Source organism: Brachypodium distachyon, chromosome 2 (genome assembly GCF_000005505.3).
Source record: "Brachypodium distachyon strain Bd21 chromosome 2, Brachypodium_distachyon_v3.0, whole genome shotgun sequence".
Taxonomy (NCBI): Eukaryota; Viridiplantae; Streptophyta; class Magnoliopsida; order Poales; family Poaceae; genus Brachypodium; species Brachypodium distachyon.
In genome coordinates this window covers 44,070,103-44,089,235 of record NC_016132.3, presented here as the reverse complement: position 1 = coordinate 44,089,235, position 19,133 = coordinate 44,070,103, and the positions used below count along the sequence as shown (strand labels likewise).

The 19,133-nt window shown below is 42.9% G+C and overlaps 2 protein-coding genes across 3 annotated transcripts; one reads left to right on the top strand and one right to left on the bottom strand.

Annotated features, from left to right (window-relative positions):
- Positions 1-206: 206 nt before the first annotated feature.
- Positions 207-919, bottom strand: LOC104582812. The gene has a single exon (XM_010233737.3). The coding sequence runs from the start codon at positions 915-917 to the stop codon at positions 480-482; it is 438 nt and encodes a 145-aa protein (XP_010232039.2). The 5' UTR covers positions 918-919; the 3' UTR covers positions 207-479.
- Positions 920-4,521: 3,602 nt separating this feature from the next.
- On the top strand, positions 4,522-10,550 carry LOC100833391. Of its 2 annotated transcripts, none has more exons than XM_010233736.3 (5): positions 4,522-4,705; positions 4,836-6,949; positions 8,147-8,207; positions 8,285-8,508; positions 10,052-10,550. In XM_010233736.3, exons 2-5 carry the CDS (start codon positions 4,902-4,904, stop codon positions 10,104-10,106), a joined length of 2,388 nt encoding a protein of 795 aa, XP_010232038.1. In that variant the 5' UTR covers positions 4,522-4,705; positions 4,836-4,901; the 3' UTR covers positions 10,107-10,550. The 2 variants fall into 2 exon arrangements, with proteins under 2 accessions (XP_010232038.1, XP_010232037.1); XM_010233735.3 differs by having other exon boundaries at positions 4,827-6,949.
- Positions 10,551-19,133: the final 8,583 nt, after the last annotated feature.

Sequence of the window (19,133 nt, the reverse complement as noted above, 5' to 3'; positions counted from 1 at the left end):
ACATGATAAATCTTTTCAGTTTTACGGAGGATATTTGTTACTTTTGTTCTTCTCAATTGTATCGTTATATTGTACTTTCTTTATGAAATAAAGCCAGATGGTCGAACCTGTCCTAACAGGCGAGACTTCCAAATACTTGTCAGCATATGAAGTACAGAAAGTATTGCAACTATCCTGATGCAACACGAGCCATCAAATCCATCTAGTTGAACAAATCCAACCATAACCTTGCACGAGAAGGTTTTATTGGTAACTTTATTTAACATGAGCGTACACAGACAGAAACTATACACATAAAACTGAAACAGCCAACCAAAAACACCAAGGGACACATGCAAGAACAGAACAGAACACAAGATCCGTTTCTTGGTAAAAAAAAAAAGAACAGAAGATCCATTTCAGAAGACGAACAATTGATAGAACGCAAATTATAAATTCCCATTTCAGACAACCGGCTCAGATCCAACAGCACTAGTACTTCAAGCCGGAGCTACGCCGACACAAGAGCAACCACGCTGCTGCCTTGGCCTGACCGCCCACGAGGCCACTCCCCTGAAGAGAGCCCTCAGCGTCACCTTCCTGCGGGCCCCAAACACCACGACGGCCTGCTTGTTCCTCCCCTCTGTCACCATGGGCGGCGCTCCGGTGTCAATGGACCCCTTCCGGGATTCGTCGGCGTTGGGGGACGGCGGGCCAGCAAGGTGCCTGTCCAGGATCCGTTGCACGGAGGCCAGCTCGTAGGAGTCGTACAGCGAGCTCCCCATGTCCCACACCGCGTTGCCGTCTGATCCCTTCCTGTTTATCTCCCGACGAGGCATCTTGCGAGTTGGATATGGGCAAGATGCGATGGATGAAGAGGAGAGGATAAAATGGCTGTGCTTCAGCATTTGAGAAGACAGATGGCTGCGCATGACCATTTAATTTGTGATATTTATTTATGAAAAAGTTTCCACGGCGTACAATGTGCATAGTTAAGTCACGTGCAGGTTATGAGAGAATATGATGTGTGCAAAGACATGTCGTTGTCCTTTTTCTTGGTAAGACTGTTTCTGCACTTTCTGGCTTTTGGGAATGTCAAATACAAAGGAGCATCGGAACCAGCTGTTCACGAAACATAAAGGGCAGTTCCCCGCAAAAAAGAAACAAAAGGACGGTTGGACTTTTTGCTTCTTCCATTGTTCATCCATTCAAAACGATCAACTGAACGAGACTCGTCATCGTCAGTAGAGATGTAAGCTCGAAACATATATGAGTGCCGTGGCCATGCTGCGGTGCATGTCGGCAGCAACGTGCCAAGTAGCGTAACACAAGCCGCTACTATCTCCTGCTATAGAAGTACAACAAAAATGATACTCCTAGGCAATACGAGAGGATAAAACTGCAAACAAATATACGGCGCCAGATCAGACACCAATCACATACTAGTAGTACCAACATGAGATGGGCGCTGCTGTTGTAGCTCTGATTTCTGAATCCGTTGAGCTTCTCTCGTAGAACACCAGTGACACCACCCGGTCGCGAAGTGCTTGCAAATGCGACGAGATAACTTTTTTTTGTCATGAAAAGTAATAGCAGTAGCATCTAGCATGGCATACAAATTTGTCTCGGTACATATGAAAAGGAAAATGGCACATGGTTGCACAGTCGCTCTGCGCACTGTGAGTCTCTGACTCGAGAGACAACCGAATCAGGGCACAAGTGCGTCCAACAGACGGCTGCACCTTCAATGGCCCCCATCCGCGAACACTATGTCTTCGTCTCATCGGCCCTTTCCAGCGCCACCGGCCCACGAGACATCTGTACGTCACAGGCCAATTCGTAATGACGGGCCAGACTGCGGGCCCCAGTGTTCCGGACCACAAGAACCGTTTTTAGGCCGTTTTTCTTGAGGATTTTTTAGCCGTTCTCGAGTGCTCGCAAATTGCAAGCGTCTCTTAATTAGGGTTTATGTGCTACCAACGGTGCAGATTCTCCTGCTACTCTGTCGGAAATCAAGATGACGCTGGTATTTTCGAAAATGCTTTGGAGCAGCGGGGTGTGTACAATAGGGTGACGTCAGTTTTTTTTTAACGCTGCCATGTAAGATATTTACTGATGTGAAAAAGAGAGAGGTGAAGAAAGACACGAGCCTTCTCTTAGTTAAGAGATGATCTCTTCACAAGAAGGATAGGTCAAAGAAAAGGCAAATTCCCCATTGTACTAGATTTCGTCTTTTCTTAACATTTATTTGATTAATTTTATTCATCTAGGCATTATTATAAGATATGGCAACAAGAGATGGCCCATTGTACAATATATTTTGTTGATTTGTCTAAATGCCGTAGAACACATAAGAGAAGGCGGCCTTATCAACCATTGTACATACCATAAGGTCTTTTTCGGTTCAAAATCATTCCCTCTAGAATGAATGAGATTGAAAAGGATCAAGAGAAAAAGGCCTGCAGTTTCTTTCAACCCCCTACCATTTCCTCTCGATTGTTGAGGTTCACGTTGAAACGAACAAGGCCTAAACGGAGCCACAAGAGTGCATATAAATGGTAAAATCAATGCATTTTGTGTTGTATGCATACAAAATAATTTGTAATTAGGATTATTTTAATATGTATTTCATTCTTGCTTTTTTTAATGAATTCAGAAGGCCGGTCACACGGACGCAAACTCCCCCACCCCTTCTCAAATTGGAATTCAAATTATTATTCTTTTGCTTCAAGCAGTGATTAAGATTTGATGCACAACCCGAGATTGGTAGCATTAGTTTTTGGAGGCAAGCACAATACCTGTATTGATTTAAATCTGTAAATTTTTGCCCATGATCTAAGCAAAAATGTGTTCTAATTACTAGTAAAACGGAGTAAAATTTTCGGCATTTCATTAACACCACATTCTGTGATGTTGTTTTTCCGGATGAACTATCAACAAAATGCAGTTGGCAAGCACGATGGCATAACCTACATTTGCTTTAACAAAAGTAAAAGAAATTGCAGTTGAAATTCCATCGAGAAGAAATTATGCATTTCTTAACCACCGGAATACCATACGTGACATGAAAACTTCACCCAAAAGAAAAAAACAATCATTAAAAACTCCAATCTGATACGCGTGCTGAGGCTGTGGGAGTGAAAAACGTCAAATCCGGATGCTTCGCCTGCATAGTCGAGAGAGGGAGCGCTCCGACCGTCGGATCCGAGAACTCCGGCTGACGGCCGCACTAGAAGAATGCACCCTGGTCCGATCCTCTGTCATACTCCTCGCCTGCGTGCCATGCTCTGTTATAGCCCAATTGAGATGCTCTACCCGTAACAATTGTGGCAAATATAAGAACGTACATTTTCATGGTCAATGCGCTACATAAATCATTCAATGTGCTAAAGTAGCTAACGGAACAAGGCCGAAACACGTCATCAATCTCGCAACGTCTGGCCAGCTGAGCTGTATGATCAAAATCCAGTACTGGCCATACGATTCTGCATAATTCACGCCTTTAAAAGAACCTTTCACCAATTCAAAAAAAAAAGTTGTGGTCCTTGCTCAAAGCCTTTTCAGACCCAGCAACCAAAAAATTCAAGAAAGTACGTTTCTTCTACACCATCTTTACGCCCTTGTCTCTTTTCCCTTCCTTTCTTGTCTTGTCAATTCTTCCTGAAAGCTACCGCCTCTTTTGGAACGGAGCTATAGCACCCACACATCAGTACAAGAGGAATGCAGCCGCACCGATCGTCTTACGTCGAAGGTGACACGGAGAACTTGAAATCGGCATTCTAGAAGCTAGCAACAAAATATGTCCTATCCCTCGTTACCGCTGATCGCAGTGTTGCTGTGACCCGATTACGATGCTCTACCCCTGGCAATATAAAGAACCGACTGCTATTTTGCAGTCAATGGGTTTTCATGAGCCATTCAACGTACTCCGGATTTGCATTAGTGAAACCTCGGGTTCCTGTACTGTACTTTTTTTTTCCATGTCACGGAACGCTGCGAATCGAAGAATTCCGACTTCCTTTGCAAGACCGAAGTAACGGAGATGGGTTTCCGTTTCTCCAGGTCCCTTTCACAGTTTCACGTGTATAACCAATTATATTCCCATGTCGAAGTATCATCCTTATTCTATTGTTTTCCGTCGCGATGTTTGGAGCATGGCGATACTACTTGTAGTAGGAAGACCAGGGATAGCGACCACTACTGCAATCTGCATTGCACGTTCATACGATGGGCACGTGACTAGTTACTTGGTTAAGCAGCATCTAATGCTGTCCTTGGACGAGAGGGGAAAAAAATAGTCGTAGGATCACACGAGCAGTTCCCACCAGCTGTAGCCCACCCATGCCGCTCGCTTCTATGCGGGTGGGCCCAACTCTTTGACCCTATATGTCATCGGCGCAGCCAGATCATTCCAAAGGCGGACCACATCCCTACGTAACCCCCTTCCGCCGTTCCGCGTCCCACCGGCCACCCCGAAAGAGTTGGATATCGCAAACCGGTCCCTCGAGAGCCCGCCGGTATATAGCTATTCCCTTTTAACTTGGTTCCTTTGTCGCCAGCGTTGCCGCACGCACTGCCACTCCCAGTACCGTTCCCCTCTGCCCTTCGCCCCCCCCCTCTCTCTCATGGCGGACTCCTCGAGCTGCCCAGCGAAACCCTAATGGCGAGCTGGCGTCGCCGACACGCCACCGTGCCGTAGCCTCGCCGCCACGAGCTCCGGTTGAAGGTAATAGCCAACTCGCCTCCCGACACCCGGAACCCGCAGATCTTACCCCATTCCCCAGTGCTCCTCGGATCCGCTCCGATCTATTCCTCTGCCGTTCCTTTCTCTGATAAATTTCGCGCAGCTCGTGCAGGATACCACCAGCTACTCTCTCGGTTAGGTAAGAAAAGTAGGAGAAGTGTCGCCTCCGTGAGGCGCCATGGGGACCGATCTGAAGGAGATGAAGTACAGGCGAAGGATTGGGCTCGAGGAGCGGCCGCAATGCAGCGAGCAGAGAGGTGTCGACTGGGGCGTGCTGAAGCAGGACCCTGTCGAGCTGCTGCGTAAGCTGGACGAGCTGAGGGACCAGATCACGAGGTCCTGCCAGATCGCCGAGCAGCCGCGGGAGCACCGTCGGGTGGGCCGCCGAGCTGTCTCGTTGCTCCCTGAGCCTCCTGAACCACCACCTCTACCGGGGTATCACCGCTCACGCTATGGTGCCCGGTATGGGCATGGCTTGCCTCTGAGCCCATGTGAGCCTGTGCGCCCTGATCATGGGGAGAGGTATGCGAGGCAGTCAAGTGGGCGATATCGCCAGTACCCAGGGAGGCATTGGGAAAACAGCGGGATTGGACATGGGAATTACCACCAGTATGCCTGTGCGAGTCCGCATTCTGTGCATGCACACAGGGCTGCACCACAAGAAGAGCACATACCCATGGCAAGATACTTTGGTGGGCAGCATGAATGCTACCGATTTGAAAGGTCGCCATCTGTTTCATCAGATTATGACCAAAGGTCTGTGGCTTCATCGCTTTACTCACATCGCTCGGTGTCAAAGAAGAGGGCCGAGTATTTCAGGAAGAAGGCAGAGCACCTCTGCCGGCCAGTGCATGGCGCTGCACCGTTTGTTATTTGCAGTTCTTGTTATAATCTATTGCAGGTGCCTATGGAAAAATGCATGGGGTGGAAACAGAAACGGCTACAGTGTGGGTCTTGCTCTGAGACAATCAGTTTGAAGCGCAGGGAAGATAAAGTTATTCCCTATACGATGTCAGCCTCCTTCAGTTTGTCGAAGACCGATCAAAGCTCGCATGATCAGATGAGGCAAGATTTCGAGCATCAACACGATGACGATGTCAGTGCTGCGTTCTATAATCTGAATGAGCACAGCAGCATGCAAATCAACATAGATTTTGGTGATGATAATTCAGTTTCTTCTACCGTTAGTCATGATAGGAATGATAAAGAACGTGGCTCAAACAGGAGCATTCAGTGGAAAGCAGATGGTCTCTCCCCATCTCCAGGCAGGTATGGAATTGAGAGCCCAAAGGATATATTATGCGAAAGAGATGCAGATTGTGAGGTGGAACCTTCAGTAGATGGTCCCATCAGTTCATATTCCCCAGTTTTAGAGGACAAACTTGTTGATCCATTGTGCAGCCAGGAAAAGCATAATAATTGTGAGGACCTACACACAGGCAGTAGACCGGACCTAAATTGCAAAGGCGAATACCAAGTTAATGATGATGAGAGTGTAAGCACGGGAAGTGAACAAAAGGTCAATGAACATGAACTTGAAGAGGAAAACATGTGCAAAAGACATGAACAGAAGAGCAAGGAAGATCACTGTAGCCTTGAAGATGTTGGCAAAATGCACGGGCAGAATAGTACAAAAGATAACACTGGTATTCTTGAGAATGGAGATGAAAAGCATGAGTGGACAAGCAAAAAAGGTGACACTAGCAGTATTGAAAGTGAAAGTATGAGCAAGAAATATGAACAGAAGAGCAGAGAAGATGGAACAAGCGGCCTTGAAGGTGAGAACATTAGCAAGGAGTTTGATGAAAACAACAAAGAGGAGGGTGACAGTGCCCCTGAGCATGCTGACACTTACCTTGAAGCTGCAAGCACAAGTGAGAGATATGAAGAAAATATAATGGAACAAGATAATGGAAGATTGCATCAGCCATGTGTTGAGGATGCCAGTGCCCTAACAGAGAGTGGGTCGTCAGTTAATGAGCGCACAAATTCTGGTTTTTCTCGTGGTTCTTCTGAGACTGGGTTAGATGAAGATCAATCCTCAACTGGTAAGAGTGGAGATTCATCGTTTTTTGCTGGTTTCTTGAAGAAGGGTTTTAAGGACCTTTCTTTATTAAAGCAGTCCATGGACAGTGTTAAGGTTTCAATTAATGGCCATCCAATCTCTGAAAGAGCTCTTAAGAAAGCAGAGAAGAAAGCTGGCCCTGTTGAGCCTGGTTCGTACTGGTAAGTATTTTCTGCAGCTGCAATTAAAATGTTGAACAGCTTGCTGCATTTGTTTTTATTTGAGTGCATGAAGTGGGTTACTCTGTTCATTTTTAACTTTCATAGAGTCAGCTATCTGCAGCATACCACTATAATGAGGAACAAAAGGCATGCCTTATGGTATTTGCCAGAAGTAACCTGGGTTCCTGGTCTAGTGATATTATGTTGGCAAAACATAGAAAACAACAAATTCACTAGATGCTAGAGCAGAAAATACTCTAGTGGCTATTACGAGTACTGTTTCCTAGAAGGCTAGAAATTCTGTTTGGGATTCCCTTCCATGTATCTGACACATGTTTTTGCTTTTAGATCCAGGCTCAGATGAGCTTGCGTGCTTGATCTCATTTTTTCTACAATAAGTTCCTATTTTCAGCATACGTTTCATACCTGATAGATCTTTTCTTTTTTTGTTTGCTGCTAGAATTTTTGTTCTTCCTAGAAACTAAATTCACATCCATGCTGATGGATAAATGATTTTTAGCTCAATACGTACATAATACAGATTGCACTCCCCTCCTATTTTTGTTTCCTACTATTGATTGTGGTGAGCACTGACAAAGTGAAGATATTATTTTGTAATGGCATGCCAATGCTGCGGAACACAGTTACTTTTCAGTTCTCACCATGCATGCAAAAAATATAGAAATAATACTTGAGATCAGATGCAATCAATCACAACGATGCATTTAGTGTCATGAAGGACAAAGTGTTTTTACTAGTCCCCCATCCCCGCACCAGCGATGGCTTGATCCATCATCTGCTTAATTCTTCTCAACAAACTTTTTATGGCTGCTAAGCTTAATCTTTCATCTCTCTTTGGAGGTAATCATGTTGGTAAATCCAATATGTTTCATGCAATTTGGTTGAAGCAGATGAAACCATACTATATACTATTTAGTGTTTGAGTTGCGATGGATGCTACCTCCATTTATCCCTTTAAAATTTATGCAATTTTCACATGCCTTGGGGCTTTGTTTTGATAATGAATACCAGAAAGCTATCATTGTAATACTAATTTGAAGTATGCATTACCTAGCTATTTAGTTGCTTTGTGATGTTTTTGTTTGTTGAATTCTCATGATAGATGCTGCTCTACGGTTATGTTCTGCAGGATGATTTCTGTAAAGCCAACATTAACAGGTTCTCTTTGTGGTACAGGTACGACTACCGAGCTGGATTTTGGGGTATCATGGGGCGAGAATGTATTGGCATCATCCCTGTAAGATTTAGATTATGCAGTTCTTTCTAAACAAGGGTGCTCTTGTAAAATTTGTTCTGATGGTTTTCTCTTTGCAGCCATTCATAAGAGAATTCAATTATCCGATTGCCAGAAATTGTGCTGGTGGGGATACTGATGTCGTTGTCAATGGTAGAGAACTTCGTCAGAGAGATCTAGATTTGCTTGTAGGAAGAGGGCTTCCACGTATCTCTGGGAAATCATATTCTGTTGAGATTTCTGGAAATGTTACTGATGAAGCAACTGGAAAGAAGCTTCGTAGTCTTGGCAAACTTGCTCCCACGTAAGTTCCTTACTCATTACTGCATGTCCTTACCGATTAATTATTTGATTGTTTATCTGATTTACTCTTAAAAATGATATATATGTACGTCGAAGTTCAAAAAAGTGCTAGGCATAATTCCTAGTTTTGCCTTTGCCTAGCACCTACTTCACCTAGCAGCCCGTAAGGCTAGGCGTTCTGCTGTCGCCTAGCGCCTAGGCACGCTTAAGCACTCAGCTGGCAGCACTTTTCTAAACTATTTTGTACATTCTATTTGTGAGTATATGTTTCATTCGGTCAACACTCATTTCTTTGTCCATTGCATCATAGTGAAACTTCTTTAGTTCAAAGAAGCAAGAATTTAGAAAGTTCGCCTACTCTTTCCTCATTGCAGTTTCAGTTAGAACTGGAATCACTAGGGTGACTTCTGTGAGATCGAACATCTGATATGTCTCTAAAGCAACATGGCCATGAGACCAGTGCCATAAAAAACAATCTTCTGCAATCTATTCTTTCACTGTTTTGAACCTGTAGACTGTAGCAGCCCCTTTTCTTAACTTTTGAACTGTTTAGACGTATAATGCTGAATTGCTTTTTAAAGAACTGCTTAAGTGCTTAGTGTTGATCTACAACCTTCAGTCCAACGACCACAAGTTTCATTTGTGCTCCATCATATCATGAACGAGTCCATGATATGCATGTGGTTGGCAATTAAAACCGTATTAGTTTGGATTTGTGCCCTTTGTTTGCAGTGATTATGTGATTGCATGTTGCATGCTGAAAGTGTGCATATCAGTCTGTTTAGCTGTTTTTTGAGAGGTAGGGAGAACTGGCGAGAGATTTAGCTTAAGGTGGAGAAAGAAGTGAGTATCAAACAAGCAAACTCAACATAATAAAAAATAATATCACACTGCCGCAATGGATTTTGTCATGTCCTAAGACATGAATATTGTATACTCCTCCCAGTTTTCCAGCCTAGATTTAGTTCCAGGGAAGTCCTGAGCTGCAAGGGAAACTGTGCCAACCTACATTGCATACCATCCTCATTAAATTTCACTCTCTTAGTGGAGCACCACTTCAAGCCACATCACACTTGTACCCATGATTTCTCTTGATCCCAACCCTCCGACCTTCACATAACCTTCCTTATTGTCTATTGAATACTCACTCTACTCCAAATTTTCAACTTCATCCTGAAGTTTTAACTGTATTTTTTCGGCCAACATTTGTTGCTGAATCTTATCGTATTAAAATATCAATTCCACTGTTTGGACACTTCCCACCTAGATTAAATATTATCTGCCATACATCGAAGCAACGGAATCATTAATTAATCTTTCTTTCATACTTTATTTTTAGATAATCCCTTTCTATCTTTGTTCCTGCAGCAGCCAGCTCCCACATTTTAGTTCTCTAATCATTGCTGATTTCGAATTTACAGGAATCATTTTCTTAGGATTTGGGTCTAGCAATTTTAGTTTTTGTGCATCTGAATATTTCTTGATTATCTTGCTTCCAATGTGGTTATCACATTACTCACAGTCATCACCTTTTTGCTGAATAGAATCGAGAAGCTGAAGCGTGGTTTTGGTATGCACGTCCCTGAAGAGTATAGGTAGCTGGATACAAGACCGGCTCCTGCATTGCTAGTAATAATCACCTCCCTCAAAGCTACCCGTTGGAGGCCAAGTTTGTGATTTCTACTAATCATGACATCCAAGCTTTTTAAGTAGTACTTCAGTGTTGGTGTGCAGAAAATGGTAGTACTCGAGAAGCTGTGATCACATGATCTTGTGATTTTACTACTGATGACCTTGTTCCAACTAATTCAGTTCCTTTGCTGAAAGCTATGTTTGAAAATGATTCAATTTGCCAGGCAGCTCTAACTTATCTGCAGCCTGTACATGTTTTCTTATGCGTGTTATTGTCTTGTTGATACGTTTCCTCAACACAGGAAGCATTAGATATATGTGCAATTATCGGCCTGTAATATATTCATAGAGCTACACCTTCTCTAGTATATATATGTACATATGTTACTCTTGAATCACCTCTTCTTGGTACCATGGTGTTCTGCTCCCCTGAGCTTAGTGGTACATGCATGGCTGTACGCCTGTACTGGCTGCAGGATTTCTGTCACTTGTATCCACGAACTGAAGTTCTGACTGAGCGTGGTCGTAGTTGTACTGGTTGAACTCTGGCTGTTCTTTTTTACCATTGCCTGTGTGTTTTCGTTATTGAAGTTGCTGACCACCTTGAAAGTTGAAAGTCGATGGTATTATATTGTATTGATCGAATATAGTCGCTCATTTTTTGCAGACAATGATGCAAGTACAGTGGTGTATGCAATAAGCTTATGGTTACTATTTTCTGGCAGACAACAATGCAAGTGCAGTGTGTACGCAATAAGATTACGAGCATTCTACAATTGACTCTCTTGGCCTGGATCTTCTCGCATTGATTGATCTGAATCAACCTATGACTGATCAGCCTTTGTCTCACTGGTGCTTCCTTCTATTACCGCTGTCGTTGTTAGCAAGCCGGTCTCCAACTAGTGAAGTGGTTAGCGCTGTCGCGAGGTGATTGGATCGCTTGTCGCTGAAGAATTTTTCCCGTTGATGTCCGCGGTGACAGTAGTAAAATTCCTTGTTAAGTCGGCAGACAACGGTGAATCAGATTCAACAGATCGATCCAGCTAATTGCTCCTTCGTGTTAAAAATGTTATCCCCAGGAAAAATAGACATGTCTGTTTTTTCCGCAGGTGCACTATCAGTAACATGTAGTGCGGTTCGACTCGAAAGTCGAAAACATTAGCCTTGTCACCCTGCAAAAAAAAGAGGTCAACCAGCAGTTGGTATATCCGTACAGGAGCAGGGTGATCTGTTGTTTGCATGGACGACAGCACGGTCGAAAGCTCATGATACAGTTGTGATACACCAATGTAAATTATCGTCGTCCCATTGATGTGGCGATTTCGTCTTGATTGGCGAACTCGAGGGGAATGGGAATTGGAGCCCGAAAGACCATGACGATGAAACACCTCTATCCATCGACCGTCGCAGCACCGTCTCTGTAAGGACTGCATCATCTTTCAGACGTTTTCCGACGGTACAAAGCATCATCGGGACAAGCTCGTCATTATCTCGCCCCTGCAAATTCTTGAGAAACGAAGAGCCATAGAGCCTCTAGACGGGAAAAACTATAGCTCCCACCGGTAGAGAGCCGTCTTACGCCCCACCACCGAGGAAGACGGGTTTTTTCTAGAAGAGAAGATGCGGAGAGACCGTTTACGATAGTTAGATAACGCACAAGACAAATCTAGTTGACAATGAGAACCTTTTCATGCATTGGAATTTTATTTAACCCCATTATCAGCAGTCTTCCGAGTAGATTTGACCACAAATGAATCCAAGCAATAAATAAATACAAGAAAAACTAAAAACCAGTTTGGCTCTCATCATTTTGAGCCTGAAATCCTAAAATTCATATATATGGGATTCCAGAAACCAACGTGTTTGGCTGCCATGAAAATTGGGAATAGGAATTCATATGAAATTTCATAGAATCACACTAAACCCAATTCCTTTTCCAAAAGTCATCATTTCTCTGAATTTGTCTCCCACTCTACAAATCCATATGGCGAGCTTTTTTACAGTACCCCGAACTTAATATGAACCGTTCATTTGTCCCGATCAAGTGGTTATTATTAGCTAGTACTCCATCGCTAATCCCATGGAGTACCGAGCAGAAAACCAACGGAGTACCTCGATTTGGAGGGCAAGATAGTAATTTTTTTAGGATAGTTTGGTGTTGAACTAGATCAGAAAAAAATCGGTGGTTTTTACACTGCCGCCGGCTATCCCAAGTACCCAACGGCCGCCATACTTCCTTCTAGATCAGAACTAGGAGATCATCACGGACATCACTCACCAATCCGCTGTACTATGTAGGAAATAGTAATTTTTCTTGTACAAAGAATGACAAGATTGATCCATAAATTTTAAACCGTCTCTGCGGGCTGTACGATCGTGATGGGACCTGGCAGATTTCTATGCTCCGCCTTGTTCATGCATACATGGCTGCATAAACGATTACAGGGTTGGACCCAATTTAAAACCTAAACTTGCGCAGCTTCCACATCGGGGAGGACTAAGCGGGGCCCCGCGGCCAGCGGCCGGCGGATCTGCTCGATTGGGATGAAGGTATCAGGAAATTTGTATGCGGATCGGTTCTAGACGAAGGGTCATGAGAAATTTACTAATATACCCTCCTAAATCAATGGCTAGATTTACTTGGTACAGTAAAAATCCTCAATCTCTATACACGGTAGTGTTACGATGCGAGAAGAAATACTATGGAACTCGGTCCTGGCACAACTCGAACTTTGTTGACGACTCACAAAGGAGAAGTTGTGAAAATTAGGTCAATGGGAGTCCGTGTGTTCTTGTAGTAGAGCCGTTTTTTTTCTGTCGCACAGAATTGGTTGCACGGCATTGCCGCGGCAGACTTACCCACCTTGGCCTCGCACATGGTGAGGCAAGGCCTAGAGGCCTCCTGTGGACGGGCCGGCTTGATCTCGACGTCCAGCTTCAGTCCCCGGCTTTGCCGGTCGGACTCAATTTTGTCCCTCGTCTTCTTCTTCTTCCTCGTGTTCGCGTTTTCGTCCAATCTCCTCGAGCAGATCGCCATCACGGCAAACCATGCGGGTGTAGGGTACCACCAAGTGGAGGTGACCAGCATCGAGGCATCCTGGGACGCGGAGGGCCGCCCGCGCTTCAACCTCACCGCGCGGGTCATCAGCCGCTACGAGCGGCACGAGGTGTGCGTGATCGACTGGGAGGCTGACGTCTTGATGGACGGGAGGCCGCTTGGTAAGGCTTACTTCCCGAAAATCTGCCTGAAGAATATGACGGAAGCGGCGGCCACGGCAACCACGTCCATCGAGTTGGTCGGGCTGAATTACACGGCCAACGATAATAAACCAGCGGTGCTTCAGGTCGAAATGACACAGTGGACCGCTTGTTTGGTGGCGTCGATTAGTCGGTCAAACAGGATACCACTGGCTCTGGTGTAACGCAACGTTGTTGCCTGCAGGGCAGTCTGAACAATCCCGCTGCCGCATCTACAATTTGGGTTCGAGATTACCGCCCTGGTCGCTGCTGGTAGCGTCTGGCCAATGAGAAACGATTTTGTCTGCAATGGTGCTAGCCCTTGCCTATGCGGGTGCCAAACAATTTTTAGGGAGGAGCTTAACCTTGTTTTTGACGTAGCTAGGAGAAAGAATTACTCTGTTTTCAGAGGCTGGATAGACTCGTTTAGATGCGTTTCGACCCAGAGCCCGGGGGTTTGAGGCTCTTTGTGTATCACTCAATATGCCGCTAAGATCAATAAAGTTTCCATTTTCGAAAAACATCAGATAGATTTTCCTTTTTTTTTCTTTTTCATCTGTGCATACGTTTTTATTTATAATACTACTATAATATTTGCAGTTGGCCTACTGTTTTTTCTATAAAATTACTTGTTTTCCCTTTCTTTTTTATGCGCTTCTGTTAAGACATGGGCATCAGTTTCAGGCCGGAGAGAACAAACATGTACAGATCAACAAGAACACAAAAAACACAGGGACAGGAAAGCGTATATAATGTATGCAAGTTTCGGTGCGATTGCTAACATCCATTACACATGCCCAAAAGAGCTACTACTCCCTCCGTTGCTTGAAAGATGGTATATTAGATTTCATTAAGACAACACTTTGATTAAAAATTACTCTATTAATATGTGGCTTATAAGATATGAAACCATAAGTATTATAAATACTTTTGATAACGAATTTAACGATACTAATTTTATGCTATATAAATCAGATCATGACATAGTAATTTGTAGTCAAAGTTTTATCTTAATGAAAACTAATATGCCCTCTTTCAAGGAACCGAGGGAATAATCAGTAATATATGTTCATTCGAAATGAGTACACAAAAAGATGGTAACAGAACGGGAGTTGCACTACGGGAGTTACACAAAAAGAAGATACGAGTACATTTTTTTCCGGGGGTAAAACGAGGATACATCGACCACGTACTACCCTCCAGTATTTGTAATTGTAATACTGACTGAAAAATAATAATTCTTCCGATTCATAATAAGTGTTGCTGATTCAGTACTCCCTCCGTCCGGAAATAAGTGATGTCACTTATTTTGGGACGGAGGGAGTATAACTTTATGCTCCCTCCCTCCGATCTTGTATATATTATGCATTGCTTAGCTTAAAAGCAAGTAGATGATGAATGATTTTACACGGCCGCAACCATGGGCGGACGGCCCAAAAGGGCAATGTAGGCTGACTGTCTTACCTTGATTTTTGCCTCAGCTACAAATTGGGGAAGATAAAGGAGATGAAATTGGGAGCTAAAGGGCGGAATCTGTTTGTGGGGTTGATAGGAGGAGAAAAGGTCGAGAGCTAGAGAATCCAAGGGAGACCAAGGAAGAAGACGAGCAACCGGGCAAGATGGGCCAAAAGGAGGTTTGCAAGTTTGCACCAAATTAAATTTAGTCTAAGAGTTCATCTAGGTGAAGTATCTGGTGCAAACTTTTATTCAATCGGTGCAAATTTGCAAACCATCAATGTAGACCATCGCATCTAAAACGTGTGGTGCAGATCAAATATGAGAATCATAACTCTCACTTAAGCACGCTTTTTGTACATAACCCGTCTACTTATACCATGTTGTCTTATCTTTAATTCTCACCTCACATCACATCTAGACCCGACATTGTAGATCCGATGGCCCAGGCTGAAGTTTTGCAAGTTTGCACCGAATTAAGATTTTGCATTAGATACATCACCATTCATCTGTCCGAAAAAGGAATTTGTCTTCCGTTTGTAGACCTTGTCTAATTCCTTATCCTTTGAATCACATACAGTTAATGAAGTGTTTCTTCACCGACTTCTTTGTGACGTCGATTCCAACGTAGATCTAGTCAACTTAGCAGCAACGAATTGTGCAATATGCACTCACGCGAGATGCAACTCTTTACTTTTCCTGGAAATCTTATTGGATGTGTCACCTGTTAATACCACCGTAGTGAGTTTATTCACTACCGTCTCCTTGAAATGCACATTCTTGGCACAACACATCTGAAATGTTTAACTTTGATCTCTTTGCAATCACGTCTCACACAAGCATCGATTTGGTCTGAGAGTCAGAGTAGTTGAATTGTTTATAAATAGAACCATCACACGTTTAAGGAATTATGGATGGTAAAAAGTACAAACTCACGTTAGATGACACAACCATTGTGCGGGAATTGTTACTTATTCGGATTAATTCTAAGATAAGTTAATACATCATTGTTAGATGTGCATTCATGTGTGTGCCTTTGTATAAAATTAACCCAACAATCAAATTAGCAGGCTAAGATTAAAGTAATCTTAAATATGGATCATAGAGCGACGACATGGTTTTGATGAATGATGACAACATGGTTGAGAAACTAGTGAGTTACACGAAGTGTTACATGTTTTAGTTCCTCAGAAGAATTGGTTTAGCCAGCATAGATGGCTCCTAAAAATTGAAGTACATGTACAGGCTTGAAGTATGAAGAACTTGGAGAAGAACGTTGAAGCGTAGCTTTCTTCATAACTCTTTGCGTAGCTTTTTCTTCATTTGAGTATAGGCACGCCGAACTATTAAGGGGGGTTTGAAGTGTGAAGCTGGTTTAGGTGAAACCTTATTCTTCATGTTTAGCTTAGGCGAAACCTATTTTTGTGTGAATGTTTTTCGTCGGAGTGAAGAATGAAGCATTTCAAGCTTCACAGAAACTTCCCATGAAGTATTCACTTTGATTTCAAATGTGTTTGAACATCTTTGTCGCATTGTGCTTTGATCACGTAATTTTTCCGTTGTGAGACAATATGATAAAGTGTGAGCTGGAGACTCAGTGCTCACTTCATCCAACGGGTCGCAACGGCTAGATCTACGAGGCCGAGGCTATATAAGCCGACCCACCCCGAATGGATTCGGTGGTGATCCCGAAAAAAACTATTTTAAAGTACACTTGAAGAAAACCCTTAGAGCTGAACTGAACGTGAAGAATGGGATCCTGTCTCTAGCTGAGCACTTGAAGCTTGTTACTCTTGGTGATTGGCATCACCAAGACAACTAGGAGTCCGTGTCGAAGAGCAATCGAAGCTTGTGATTCGCCATCAACTAGTATGTGAAGGTTTGGAGATCACCTCAAGATCTACAACGAGTAACTGGGCGAGACTTCGGTCTTAACTCAGGAGAATTGGGTGGACTTATGTGTCCGCGAGTCTTGTGTGACTCAGCCCTCCCAACGGAGATGTAGGATTGTGCCAACAATCTGAACTTCAGAAAAAAAATCATCGTGTCTTCGTGTTCTGGTGATATCGTTCCTCACTCTTGTATTCTTACATCTGTTGAAGTAAATCTGTTGTTGTTGTTCTTACTTCTGTTGTTGCTGCTATACTCTAGTTTTACATTCTTCTTTCTGCTGCAACTCTAAAATTTGCTAAGTTAAAATCTCTGTAATTGAAGTGATGTGACTGCTGTCAGTCTTCAGTCTTCATTTTTTGAAGAATCTTAAAACTGGTAACATTCACCCCCCCCTCTGTGACGTACTCGATCTTTCAATGACGGGTCAAACTATGCATTTGTATGGGGTTCAGGAAGGGTGTCGTAGGAGGTAGTAACGACGACGGGTCTGGTGGGAGGCGGTGTGGTTCCGATGTGCCTTCGAGCAATCGACGACAGTACAACCTGCAAGAGTCGGCTCTCTAGGAGATACAGCTTCTCATCCTCTCTTAGGACAACCTATAAGATACTTTATCCATTTATTGGTCCATGTACGATTGCTCACTATGGACTCAACTATCCTTTTGTTTCATCTTGATTACTGATGGTAGACATGAGAATCATGTGGTATATTTTTCTTTTGGCAAATTGTAGGAAGTTCTGATTTCGATTCATTATGTTACGGCTTGTGTAGTTTTTGCTGATGAGATACCATATCTCTAGAAATATGGAGAATATTCTTGTTTATCATATTGAAATATCTATTATTTTTTTAGGTCGGTAAGACTGGAGATGTCTCTGGAAGTAAAATATAAATATATTTACTCTTATAAAGATCGGAGTTGCTAGTCTCCCTTCGATAACGGAAAAACATAACAACACAAGTTCTTGTAACTAGCAAGCTTTGCAAATATATCCTCCTATCAATCAAATGGTTTCTTTAAACAATCGTCTGTTAGCCATGAGACTCTTGTACAAAGTACTTTTCTTTCGACACGAGCCATGCATCCCTTCATTATTGTTGTAGTTTCATAGACAAACGAGAAAGAAAATCTAACCAATCTCTAAAGGCAGCATACTTCTTTCTTCTTTGTCTAACAAAGAGGATTTAGTTCCTCTTTGAAAAGTTTCCTTCTATCTCTAGAGGGTGGCCCCTAGAATTTAGTTTAATCATTAGTTTGATAGTTAGCTGGATGCAGGATTGCGAAGCATCTAGATTTAAAATGTATGTGTCAAGTTGATTAGCATTTAAAGATGTTTAGTTACTTTGGTAGTAATGAAAAGAAATATAAAAGTTGTAACACATGTTGTGTGAGGAGAAGTAAATTGTGTAGAGACTATAGAGATAAAATCTATAAATTTAACAATTTAAACTATATTAAATTAACAATAAAAAATGACTATTACAATAACCGTTATGGTAAACCATTTCAAAACATACATCACCACCATTGCAATAAAACCAATTAGACCAATGAAAAAAAATGTCATCATGATGCTCTATATCTGCTAGACTATAAAATGACAAAAACAAGAAACCAATCCCAACTGGTGAAAAACTATATGAGCCTAAGACGGAGCCAGGACTTTTGCGGAACCTGGTCAAAATTGAATTGAGACTAAGTGACTATACTGACATTGAAAATTGGGTATTGGTATGATAAACAACATATAAAATAGCACCAATTTCTTGGACCTAATCGACATAAAAAATAAAGTGAAAATCTCAACATACATATTTTTAAATTCTTAAAATCAAAACCATAAGTCATCATTTGGATCAAAATTCACTTGCAACAGTAAGCAATGGCTGTGGCTATACCTCTACTTCCGATTACACCACACACATTCTCAGTAACCTCCTTATCTTTGAAATTGAATGATTTAACTTTTGAAGTATTTAACTATATGTAAAATGAAGATTCTAACCAAGAAGTAACAACTGCCTCGAATAAACCCAATTCTCAAAAGCCGGCCCACATCGTGCCCTCAATTTTTTTGCGAAATTCAGACCTTGATCAAGTTCAATGCAAAATCCATGCCCCGTGAGTAGAATCTTATCTAATCACGGCAGAGGCTGGAGATGAGACGACGAGAATGCAAGCGGTTCCTATGGGATGGATTTGCACGCCGTCGGCCGGGCGCTCCGCCTCCGCCCGTTCCCAGCGCTGCCCAGCAGGTTCTGTCGTGTCGTTTGGGGACTCGAGGAGCCGAACAGGCGGCGAATAGACGAGGAGGCTTTGACCGATTAGGCGAACAACAGGACCAGGATAATCTGCGACTGTTGAGCTTCTAATTTCGTGGCCCAGTTCGCATCTGAAGTCATCCCAC

Bases quoted from the DNA above. Each gene is read 5' to 3' on its own strand.
- LOC100833391 (XM_010233736.3), top strand. From the start codon at position 4,902: ATGGGGACCGATCTGAAGGAGATGAAGTACAGGCGAAGGATTGGGCTC. The intron at 6,950-8,146 runs GTAAGTATTTTC...TTTGTGGTACAG, and splicing joins GTTGAGCCTGGTTCGTACTG to GTACGACTACCGAGCTGGAT. The intron at 8,208-8,284 runs GTAAGATTTAGA...TTCTCTTTGCAG, and splicing joins AATGTATTGGCATCATCCCT to CCATTCATAAGAGAATTCAA.
- LOC104582812 (XM_010233737.3), bottom strand. From the start codon at position 917: ATGGTCATGCGCAGCCATCTGTCTTCTCAAATGCTGAAGCACAGCCAT.